General features: G+C 40.6%; 1 protein-coding gene across 12 annotated transcripts in view; it reads right to left on the reverse strand.

Moving 5' to 3' along the window:
* Positions 1-12,539, reverse strand: part of TPK1 (thiamin pyrophosphokinase 1) — a 368,775-nt gene that overhangs the window by 344,184 nt on the left and 12,052 nt on the right. For all 12 annotated transcript variants that reach the window (XM_026702300.2, XM_026702294.2, XM_087916305.1 and 9 more), the window contains exon 2: positions 5,235-5,306. In XM_026702300.2, the coding sequence (XP_026558085.1) occupies positions 5,235-5,277 (43 nt within the window). In that variant the 5' untranslated portion in view covers positions 5,278-5,306. The remainder of the gene's footprint in view (positions 1-5,234; positions 5,307-12,539) is intronic.

The following is a 12,539-nucleotide window of genomic DNA, read 5'->3' on the forward strand; positions in this document are numbered from 1 at the left end:
AGTATCTCTGAAGGCGAAGGAAATAAGTCACAAGTCATACTGTAATGTCTCCCAGGGATGCTTCCCAGACATGTCAGAAGAGGAGCTGGTCAATGGCTCCTAGCAGCTATCTGAGAGGGATTTGGTGGAAGCACAGCTCCAGCAGAACAGCCCTGAAGTTTCAGATGGGGAAAGTATGAAGCTACACCTGGTCAGTGATGAGATAGAAGAACTGCCTTCTGCCCCTAATCCAAGTACACGTAAGGTAGAGAAAAGGCAGGAGAAGAAAGATTACCAGATTACTGGTGAGGAGGCAGCCTTGCCCTTCTTGATGGGCTGCACCAAAAGCTGGCTATTTAGCACAATAGACAGATGGAAGCGAAGCTTGGAACATGTTCATTTCCTAGCTATTTCATTGTGATTCTGGCCTTGCTTTGGATTGACACAGTGCCTTGATTTGAATCATGTCTTATGAACTCTGGATTTTTCTTATGATCTCTTTTGTATTGTGGATTTAATTTGTCTGGTGGGTTTATTTTGATTGCAAAACTTTCAAGTGTCTTGTAGACTCACTAGCTATTGCTCTGTGGACTAGCAGTGGTCTGCTTGTGGCTGGACTTAATTGAGACAGTTCTAGGATTTGGGTGAAGGGAGTTTCTGGGTAATATTAACAATGTCTGTATGCACATAATTATACATGCTACATCTGAAAATGTTATCTCTAAAACAAAAAACTTTAGTATTCAGGATGAGAGATCAATTTTGTCATAGTAAGATCTTCAGATATGCCATTAAGCCTTCCTTTCTGTGCCATTTCAAGTGTATACGCCAGAAAATGCTTGTCTAAGGGTTAATCCATTATGGGCCATCAGAATCTAGATAATGATGCTTGTTATTGTTATTATGCTTGTTAGTGAGAATCATACGAGTTCTTAAACCAGACAGACATAGTCTTCTCCATTCTCAGCCTTGAAAGTAATGTGTCTAGCTAGTTACTGTATTTTTCTGAAAGATGAATTTTCCAGGAGGTTAAATTGAGGAAAATCTTACATTCTGTGAGAATACAGAAAGTAAGAAAGTAAAGAAGCTACTCCCAAATTACTTCAAGGAACATAGATATTTCATTTCTGACCTTCTCTATTTGTAATGGTTAAGCATCTACAATGGAAAGCATCCTCACGTGGATATGAAAAATAATAAGCTCTTCATTGCAATTCTCTAACCTGGCAAAGAGCAAAAGATTGGCAAAATAACTGAAACAGAGTGGAAATCATAAGCATACTTATTCAAATGTAAGAATCCTTGAATTCAATGAGCCTTGGATTCACAAACTGAATACAAAAGCGTCTAGAGCACAGTTCTTTTTAGCAAACAGAAGGAACAGAATAGGCAGGCAGTATTTTCTTCTTCATTTTATATGGATAATTTCAAAAATGGAGTGCAATTAATTTAATCAAAAGCTATTAAATATGATAATATTCATTTAAGTTCTAGCCTTGAATATACCTTTTTGGATTATGGTCGGTGCTTATATGTAAATGCATATTCACAAGACTGTCACGTGCCACATTGGTTAAAGAAAAAAAACATTTCTTTAAGAATTGACAACCTTATAAGACAGGCCAGCCATGTAATGTTCAAGATTTTAATATTTATGTTTATGACCTTTCTTTGATTCTAATATTACTTTGGGGATGGGGACTTCCTTAAATGCAGGCTCATCTTATTGTCTGGCACATGTAGTAAATCATATGCTTGTAAGAGAAACATGGTGAGAATAGAGGAGACGGAGAGGATAGGAGAACTTAATGAATACTGTAAATATTCCAGTTACCTAAAACATAGGAAGGTGAAATAACTGCATTAAATGAACTGAGTTATCACTTCTACAAAATAAAATAGCAGCAATAGGCCAACTTGGAAAATAAAACAAATTGTTTTAAATGATTTTCAGTTAAAGACATGAAACACTAGAATGGTTAGCTCACAGTATCTATTCATTTAACTCCAGAACTTAATGGAAAAAGAAATCTAATCATTCTGAAGAAAAATTAGTGCAATTAAAAGTTTTAAATAAAAGTTTTAATTTTAATGGACTGAATAATTCAATCATTTCAATGGGCTTCCTGTGCTCAGTCACAAAATAGTTCTTAAGTTTCAGAGTCACAGCATAGTCTAGAGACAACTGAAAATAAGCTGCTATTGGTGGCATAATGGTTAGAATGCAGTATTGTAGGCTAATTCTGCTGACTGCCGACTACCAACTGTTCAGCAGTTTAATTCTCACTGGTTCAAGGTTGACTCAGCCTTCCATCCTTCCAAGGTCGGTAAAATGAGGACCCATATTGTTGGGGGCAATATGCTGACTCTGTAAACCACTTAGAGAGATATGTAAAATATTGTGAAGCGGTATATAAGTCTAACTGCTATTCTTATTTATTTTTCAGAACAATAATTTTGGTTATCCGATATTGGGAGTAGGGGGAAATGCCTTTACTCTTCCAATATTGCTGAACTTCAATTCACAGATCTATTTAATTGGGCCTGTATGGCTAATTCAGAAACATCTAGAGGGCGAAAAATTCCTGCTGTAATTTCAAATGTATGTTGGAAATGTAAATGCAAAGGATTTTACTATCTTTGGTAGACTTATCTTCTCTTCTTCTTTCTTTTATTATTCTTTTATTATTTATTATTATTATTTATTTTACTTTATTTTTATCTTTTTTATGTATGTGTATGTTCCAGCATAACTCTGGAACGCCTCGAGCAATTTCAACCAAACTGAGTACACAGATGACTTACCCTCTGTAAACAAATACTGTGGGGGTAAGATACCCCTAACACCCCTCAGGAGGGTATATGTGTGTTCCTTAAAATGGCTTCTGCCATGGTAACGGTTTCACGGGGCTCCCTCTTGTGGAGGAATAGAAGAATTACAACAGCATGAGTCCCAACTACAGGATTTTCCTGTCTAATTCAGGATTGGGATAAATAAATACCTGGGCAATGCTGGGTTATCGGCTAGTGATAATACTGGGGTAAGATTCATATTTTAGTACATTAAATTTCTTATAGTGAATATAAAAATTAAACCTGAGACTTTTATTTTAGGCTTATTGGACAGAAAACCTTTAAAAAAATCTGGAACTTTGCTGTTATATATGATAACAGGTTTATGCACAAAAGTAAAAAAGTACCTAATTTCCACAATAGATGAATGGCTAAAAAAATGTTGGAAATAGCAGAGATGACTAAATTAACTGCTCTAATCAAAGAAAAGAATACACTCAACTTGAAAACTGCTTCTGGATTTTATGTTAGAGATAAAAAAATGAAACTTTAATTTTGGGTTTTGCTGATTAGAGAAGTTTGGTGTTTTAGAAATGGCTAGCAGAGATTAAATCTGTAAAACTAAAAAGTTGAGGCTGTAATGTTATTAGTTTATCCTCATGTGCTAAAATTAATCAGAAGTCAATGCTTTTCTTTCTTTTTCCTTTTACAATTTCCAATTGTAATTTATACTTTGATGGCTTTAATAAAATTATCATTTAAAAAAGTAAGAGTCCTAGAAAAGCCCCCTTTTTCTTTTCTTGCACCTCCTAGAATTACACTGTTAACAAGCCAGAAAATTAGGTAATTGAAAAATATTATATCCCAGTAATATCAGTTATCACACATTGTGGTGTCCAGATTTAGGAAAAGGATTATTCCAAAATAGGCAGGCAAAAACTAAATCGAAGATGCATAACTTGGCCATGATATTAATCTAAAACATTTTGTCTTCATCTTTCAATGAACTATTATTTTCATACATTCAAAATAATTGTTAATGAAGTATATATTTCAAAATGAAATAACAGTAAAATAAAAATGAAATAATAAATTGATGAATGGTAATAAATTCAGTGGCTTTAATGGCCAACAGTGGTAGATAAAGTCGGTGGCTTTCGTGGCCATTGTACATTTATCTCCAGAGAAGAATAAGAGCTTTGTCCAGGGAATGTTCCATAGAACCTCTGCTGAAAGGATTCTCTGGTGAGTTCCATTCACTGAATCAGTAACAGCAGGAACATCCAGTAAAAAGCCTCAAGTAAAAGAGGTGACCTGGGTTTCTAACAATAGAAAGTTTCAACAGCATTTTAATGATATTTTAAACAAATCAGGAAGATTTAAAATCAAAATTTAAAAATGTAGCGATTGTTAATAAACTAGCAGTTGTGTTGTGAAACAAGTGCAAATACTTCTGTTAGATTTACATAATTTGAAGGACAAAACAGGAAATTCCCTTTTAAATCAGATTTTAGACAAATAAGCTCATCATTCAGAAGAAGAAAATAACTTAACTAGGCATGTTCAATTAGCAAACAAATAAGAAAATAATGGGGGATCTCTTAGCTTTATTTTTTGTAAACTTCCTATCCTCAAACAATAGCGCTGTAAACAAACCACTTCCAATTAAGGTATTTAACCTTTGTCCTTTAATTTTCTTTTAAAAATGTTACTTTTAATTAGGTAACTTATTTGGTTTATGTCTTTATTAGTTTATTCTTAATTATGCCATTTGGTATCTCTTCTTCTATTTTAAATCATCATTCTCTTTTCTTAAAGGGTAATATTTTTCATTCACTGGTTGGCTTTTGTTTTCAGTCAGAAATGGAATTCAAAACTTTAAAATGTAGGTGTTTAGGAAAAGAGGAATCACAGATTTTTAGGACTAGAAGTTCCCATCAGATCCCATTCAGCAGATTGGGAAAAGCTACATTAGAGACTCTTCTATTATTTCTGCCATATTGCTACTCTCATTTGTCCAATCACATTTCCCAAATGTCTTTTGCTCTGCAATAGTGAAAGACTGTATTTTGATTCACAGATTTGGGAAGAAGTGCAGCAGTTGGTGCAATAATAACATTCTTGCTTGCAACATCATTAGGATAAAAGTAGATTCTCCAAGTTAAAATCTAATTTAGTGCCCATGTGTCCTTCTGAACTGATTACGCTATATTATACTATACTGTACTGTACTGTACTGTACCCTACTGTACCATACCATACACTACCATAATATGGTATGGATTCAGTGATGCATTATCTTCTTTTAAAATAGTGTAAAATCATACCACTATCAGTCAAACATTACACTATATTCTAAAATACTATACACAGGATGTGTGTGTGTGTAGTATATGTGTATATGTATATGTACAAGTATATATGTGTATGTATGTATGTATGTTATGTAGTAGGTACTATACCTGTAGAAAGTAGACATTCCAACGGCGTACACACCCATTCCATTGCAGCTTATTACTGTTGGGCTTTTAAAACTAAAATGAAATCAAAATAAATAAGATATTATAAGTTACAATTCATTAAACCTAGATATTAATGCAATATTTTACTATAGTTAAAGAGCGTAATATTTGTATAAAACATTAGTTCAAAGGTAGTCACAAAAAAGCTGATTTATGGAGAACCACAGATTGTTACATACAACAGGTAGCAGAAAGCCCATTCCAGATTGAGATTAATGTGCAAGTATGTTAGAATCAACTGGATTGATAGATAGTGCAATTTACAATTCAACATCTTTGTAAATCTTGTGTTCCAGATAAGCAGGAAAATTGCAACTAAAGGACCCAATATTGATTCAATTTTTAACTGGTAAATATCGATACCCCATCTTCAAAAAGGAAAAAAGACCCAGGAAACTATAGACAAATCAGCTTAACATCAATACCCAGGAAGATACTGGAAAAGTAAAAAAAAACAGATCTGGCAAACATCTAGAAACAAATAAAGTAATAACAAGCAGTCAGCACGGGTTTGTTAAAAACAGATCATGCCAAACCAATTTTATTTCATTTTTCAATATAGTGACTAAATTAGTAGACTAGCAAAATACTGTGGACATAATATATTTAGATTTCAGCAAGACTTTTGACATAGTAGACCACAACCTACTTCTTGGTAAGCTAGAAAAAGGTGGAATAGATAGTACCATCACTAGATGGACTCGCCGACAAACCGTACTCAACGAGTGGTCCTTAATGGGTCTAAGTCTACATGGATGGAAGTAAGCATAGGGGTGCCAAAAGGTTCTATCTTAGATCTAGTACTCTTCAATATCTTCATTAATGACTTAGATGAGGGAATAGAAGGGAAACTTACCAAATTTATAGGTGATACTAAGCTGGCAGAAATAGCTAACACTCAAGAAGATAGGCTCAAGATCCAGCTGGATCTTGACAGATTAGATAGAACACTGGGCCCTATCTAACAAAATGAAATTCAATGTAGAGAAAAGTAAAGTCTTACACTTAGGCAAGAAAAACCAAAAGTACACATATAGGTTGGGTGAAACCAGGCTCAATAGCAGTAACTGTGAGAGGGATCTTGGAGTCTTAGTGGACAACCAGCTAAAAATGAGCTAGCAGTGTGAAGCAGCAGCCAAAAAAGCTAATGCAATCCTAAATTGCATTAACAGATGGATACAATTGAGATCATGTGAGGTACAGGTACCAATCTATAAGGCCTTGGTAAGACCACACCTGGAGTACTGCATCCAGTTTTGGTCGCCACATTATAAAAAAGATGTTGAGACTTTAGAAAAAGTACAGAGAAGAGCAACCAGGATGATTAGGGGACCAGAAGCTGTCATAAATGGCTGAACACCACCTCTGGCTGGGATTGAAATAACTGCTCTTTTCAACAAATCTTTCTTCTTTGAGGAATGAGCAGAAACACACATCAATCTGTGGCGTCATGACCCCCCCCCAAAGCAGGAGTCACCAACTTTTTGGACCTCAGGGACCATCAAATTCATAATTTTAAATCCCAGGGATCACTAACCAATTCTGTGGGCATGGCCTAATTTGTGGGTGCAGCTTGGTGGTCATATGATTGGCTGGGCATGACTTTTATGTAAATATTATAAATATTTATATAAATATTGAATTTTTATTAAAAAAAGAGCAACTTTTACCCAAAATCAGGCAAAGCAGGCAGGCAGATTGAGTTGCTCAAAGATTCACAAATTCATTCAGAAATCTATCTATCTGCCATTGGCTAGCTCAGTCTGTCACATAAAATTTGCTTGCCGTGAGTCTGCACTGAACAATAGAACCTTCAGCCCTAAGGGAGGCTCGGCTGTGCTTAAAAGCAGAGCCAAAGATCTAAAGACTGGAAATCCAACCATTTCCTGCTTCCTGGTTAATCTAAATCTCGTGGTACAGCAAAACTGATGGTCAGAAAAATAGCAATTTAGCAGGCAAGTTTTCCGGGTAAGGAGTGAGTGGGCAGGGAGGGTTCCTGCGGGCCATATTGTGTTTCTGCGCAGCCTGGATTAATTGCTTTGGGGGAGGGGTGCTCTGGGAATGAGATTTCTCTGTGGCCCACCAAAATTTTCTCGTGTTCCACCAGTGGGCTGTGGCCCACTGGTTGGTGACTGCTGCCCCAAAAGATTAAAATCATCTAGGGATTGCTGCATACTTTTAAACCATGGGATGCTTAAATCCGGCCCATGGGGCCAAGCTGGAAATATCAAGGGACCGGCCTGCAGTGCCTCTGGCAGCTAAAACAGGCTACATGTGCCCTTCCCCCATGCCATACTTTCAGCCTCCATGACCTCCTGCAGCATTCTGCCTGCCAAAAATGGGCCAAAAACAGGCTGAAAATGCTCCCAAAATGGGATGAAAACAGGCCCAAAACAGGATGAAAACTGAGCTGAAAACAGCCAAAAATGCCCCATAAATGGGCCATGCAGCCCATTTTCGGCCAACAGAGTGCTGCAGGAGGGTGAAAATGAGGTGCGGGGGGGCAGGGTGCTGCAGGAGGCATCTGCAGGAGGCCTGGATGTTCTAGACCCCTGAAATGTGGTTTGCCCTGAGGGACAGGTGTCCCTCCTCCCACCACCCAAGATGTTCGGCTACTTGTATCAAGGATATTGACCGGGTCCCCACTTGCCTGTTGATGGGCCTTGGTGGCCACATTGTTAGTCATAATCAACACATAGGACCCTGTCACCTTGTTCTGGAAGTGTCTCAAAGCCAGGAAGATGGCCTTGAATTCTAGCCAATTGATGGGGTGGGACCTGTCTGCCTGGGACCAATGACCCTAAGCTATCTCGCTTTGTAGATGAGCCCTCCAGCCATAAAGACTGACATCTGTTGTGAACATGATCCTATCTGTTTCCTTGAAGAAATGGCCTTTCCTGACAGCCTGGGACTGCCACCACCGGAAGGAATGCAGGACATCAGTGGAGGAACTCAGACCCTGATGGAAGAGTAGCTGGTTCCTGCCCATTGAAATGGCAGCAGGAACCATTGCAGGGTTCGGGCATGGAGATGGGCCCACAGTACAATGCCTATACAGGAAATCATTTTTCCTAGTAGCTGGGACAGAAGAGACAGAGGAACTGTGTGCTGCTGTCAAATCTGGTGTATCAAGTTATTCAGACTCTCTCAGCGATCCTGGGAAAGAAAAACCTTGCAGAGGTTCGTGTCGATGATCGCCCCAAGATGAAGCAGACAAGTCATTGGACGCAGATGACTTTTTTTGAAGCTTATGGAAAACCCATCCTGCAGGTGCCACATTGTGGTCTGAAGGTTGTGATTGGCAGAGTGGGTTGAAGATGACTGGATCAGGATATCATCTAGGTAGCATTGGACCCTCACAGGTGGAGCTCAAAGGGATGCTGCCAATGCTGCCAAGACCTTTCTAAAGACCCTGGGGGCCAATGAGAGGCCAAACGAAAGGGCCCAGTACTGGTAGTGCCTGTTGTTGTAACAGAAGCACAAGAACTGTGATGAGGGGGCCAGATCAGGATATGGAGCTATTAGGTCTATGGATGAAAGGAGGTCACCTTCCTGAACGCTCTCCAGGATAGACTGGAGGGACTGCATCTTGAATCACCTGAGGAAATGAACTTGTTCAAAGACTTGAGGTTGAAAATTGCTCTCCACTCACCCACCCCCCAAGGCCTTTGGGATCACAAAGAGCCAGGAATAGAAACCTAGCCCCCATTGATCCACGGAACCACCTGTATGGCTCTAATGTCCACCAGATGTTGAATGGCTGATTCCATGAGGGCCCATCGGGACCATCCTGAGATATTGGACAGCAAACAAAAACCTTGGGGGAGAGGAGAGGAACTTGAGTCGGAGACCCAACCTCACAGTCCTGAGAACCCAGACGTCCAATGTTGACTCCTCCCATCTTTGGGCAAAGAAGGCCAGATGACCTCCGATGGGAGGGGAGGAAGGCAGTCTTGGAGCCTCAGAACAAACAGCCTCCTCCTCCTCCTCTAAAGGGCTGTTTACCAGAAACTGCTGTTGTCTGCCCGCTCATTCAGGTTGCTGATCCTGGCGAGTAGTGAACGTCCTCTGGCCCTGAGAGAAATGAGTGTTGGACTCCGGGCGAAAGGAGGAGGGTTGGAAGTATGGAGCCTGATGAAATGCTGACCTCTTCCCTGCCAACGAAAGGATCTTTCTTTTGTCCCTGGTCTCTACCAGGTAAGGTTCCAGGGCCTCCCCAAACAGACTCTCGCCCGAGCTTGGGGTGGAAGCTAGCTTCCATTTGTGACAGGGGTCTGTCTGCCAACTGTGCAGCCACAGGAGACGCCTCGCTGCCACCAAGGATGCCATTGCCCTTGAGGCAAATTTTACCAAGTTTAATGTGGCATCAGCTGTAAATTCTGCTGCAGCAATGATCTTATTCAGCTCTTAGTGAGACCTGGAATCACTGGTTGGCAAATGAACCTGCAGCTGAGGCAGCCAGCACAGCAATTACCTTGTAAAGAAGGAAGCTGCGGTAGAAGCCCAGATAGCCCAAGCTGTGGCCAGTGGGTCTGTTCAGACCTTGTGTCCTCAGCTTTGAGCACATCTTCCTGCTCTGTTGGAGTGCCAGATGTGGAATAGGAGGCAAACACTGGAGCATCTACTGGAGGCACTAGGAGGGCATTGGCCAAGGGCCGGCCCACATTATAAAAATGCCTGTCCTGAGATGAGGGGCGTAGCCCTGAACCTGGAGTGGTGCACTGGTCGTGCACCAGATTTAGAATAATAGAGATGGAAGCACCTCAGCTTGGACAATTGGCTTTGAAAATAAGGAATCACTCTGGACAGAAGATTCCACCTGAGGTTCTGGTGCCACTCCTGAAGTCCTAATTGAGTGGTGATTAAGGCCTTGTGCAGGAGGGGTTTGACAGATTAAAATCCCTAATCTCTCCTTTCTCCTCCTCTGACATGGAGGAGTGACTATGTTCTGAAGGATTCATAGAGCCCCTGAAGATATGTATTCCCCCCATTCAGAATGAGTGGAAGTAAGCTATACTCATGGGGCCCAGAAAACCCCCTCTGGACAGGAGGGACTACCCGAGAGAAGGCCGGGAATAAACCTTGGCCCCCTACAGAAGGGTGAAGGAGTTGTTGAAAACCCCCAGCAATCCCCTGTCTAATGGCCACCAAAACCATGTCCTTAATATCCTCAGGCCTGCTGCCAATAGGAGGAGCCATTGGGCGAAGGCCAGCAGCAGTAGGGTGGCCTCCGCCCTAGGCTTATGGCCACCTTGGGTAAAGTAACTCTGAGGATTGGAAACTGCTGGAATCCAGGCTGCCTGCCTAAAGTTAGGCCCAGACCTACTCAAGTCCTGACAGGGGAAAAAACCCTCATCTGTTCTTTCTGGGGACCACGCCTGCCAATGACTGGTAGAACTTGTTTCTGCCTCACTAGCCCTGGAAACAGGCTCTGAGCTGGCCTGCAAATCCCCTGATTGACCTGTTCCAGGTCCTTGGCAAATTGCTTCTTCAATGCAGTATGCTTTCATTTTTGGGCCCTGAATTTTGAGTCCTTTATAGATGCCAAGGCTCTAATCTTGGCTACAGCCTCTCTTTTTGCAGAAAGGCCTTGCTGCCTCCTCCTTTTGAGTGGCCTTATTGAAATCTTGGAGCAAAGGGCTTCAAGGCCAGGCTGATCAGATTGGTGCAAAGCGCTCGACACAAGAGGGGCTGTCAGCTTCCCCTGTAACATGTCACCCTAATGCGAGGGCCAGGTGAGCTGGTTTCCCGCTGTGAGACCTTAACCAGCCACGCAACTCTGTATGCCTGTACAAAATGGCTGACTGCCACAAGCTCTAAGCCTGGTTTAAAATGGCCAGCCGCCATGTGCTCTGGGCCTAGGATCAAAATGGCCAACTGCCTAATGAAACCTGTCTGCAGGCCCAGTAAAAGCCTGATCATAGATCCGGCTGTGCGCTAGGGGAAACTGCACAGGAGGCTCAGCCGAACGTTCCCAGCAAGTACTCACAAGTCAAAACAGGCCAGAGCTCCAACACTGAAGCCTCAACGCTGAAGCTTGGATCCCCGCTCTCCTGATAGCATAGCTCCACCAGATCCCTGGGAGCTTTGCTGATGTTATTTTTTGTTTGCTTTCTCCTTTTGATTTTGAGATAGTTGCTGCTAAGTAGCAAAAACTCTAGAAACACTTGCTCTTGACGCTCAAGGAGTTGAGTCAAAAAACTGGGGGACCAAGCAGCAGCTTTTATATTTTGGCAGACTCAGCTCGATGATGTCAGAGGGAAGAGTCTTACCCATTCCTGGACTCTTGTAGCAGTGTGGAGGAGAAGACATAATGAACTTAAACAATTATTGAGCTGGTGTATCTGGATTTCACAGTTGATGGATGCGATATTAAGAACTGCCATATAGCTTCATATCACTGTAAGTTGACAACTCTACAAAGTCAGGAAAATATGAAATGTCACAGCAAACTTGCAAGTCTAACTACTCAAAACCAAATTGAATCCTCATCAATATGCGATCATTCTCATCTAATGATCTGATGCATCTTAATCTATCTGACAACCCAGCTAAATAGAATTAATGAAAGGGTCCATTATATCACATCCCACATCCTGTATCCAAGGTCTTTAATTCATAGTTCCTACTGACATTGTAGCAACTAATGCAAGATCTAGAATGTCATCTACTGTATCAAAACCTCCAGAAGCCCACTTACATATCTAATGCATATACTACTTTAAACAACAAGGTATTAAACAACAATAATATTCAGTGGAAATTCTGGATCTCCCAGGAAAAGGTCCCAACTGTTGAGGCTTTCTCATAGCAATCAGAATGACATTATGTTCCACAGCGTCTTCTTTCCCTTTTGTCCTGCAACATCACATGTTGGCCTAATAATTGATTCTGATTTCATAATATTTTTAACATAGATATAACATAGATATGACATAGAACTCCTACCAAAAATTAAATAATAGAAAAAACAATCATCATGGGTACAACAAATACATACTGAGGGAGAAGTATGACTCCTGTAGTATATATCATCATTGCCTCAAAAAACATGATTGATTGATTCATTCATTCCAAATGACAATCAGAAGACTAGAAAGTGATCACTTTCCAATAATTTTACTGAGCTAAATTTAGAAACAGAGTTAAACAAAACACTGCAAGCAGCAAACTAACTAGAGCAGGGCTGTCAAACTCCTCGCCCATGGACCAGATGAGTCACATGTTGGCTATACCCAAACCTAG

Source organism: Pseudonaja textilis, chromosome Z (assembly GCF_049901715.1).
Source record: "Pseudonaja textilis isolate UNSWEBS1 chromosome Z, rPseTex1.2, whole genome shotgun sequence".
Lineage (NCBI taxonomy): Eukaryota > Metazoa > Chordata > Lepidosauria > Squamata > Elapidae > Pseudonaja > Pseudonaja textilis.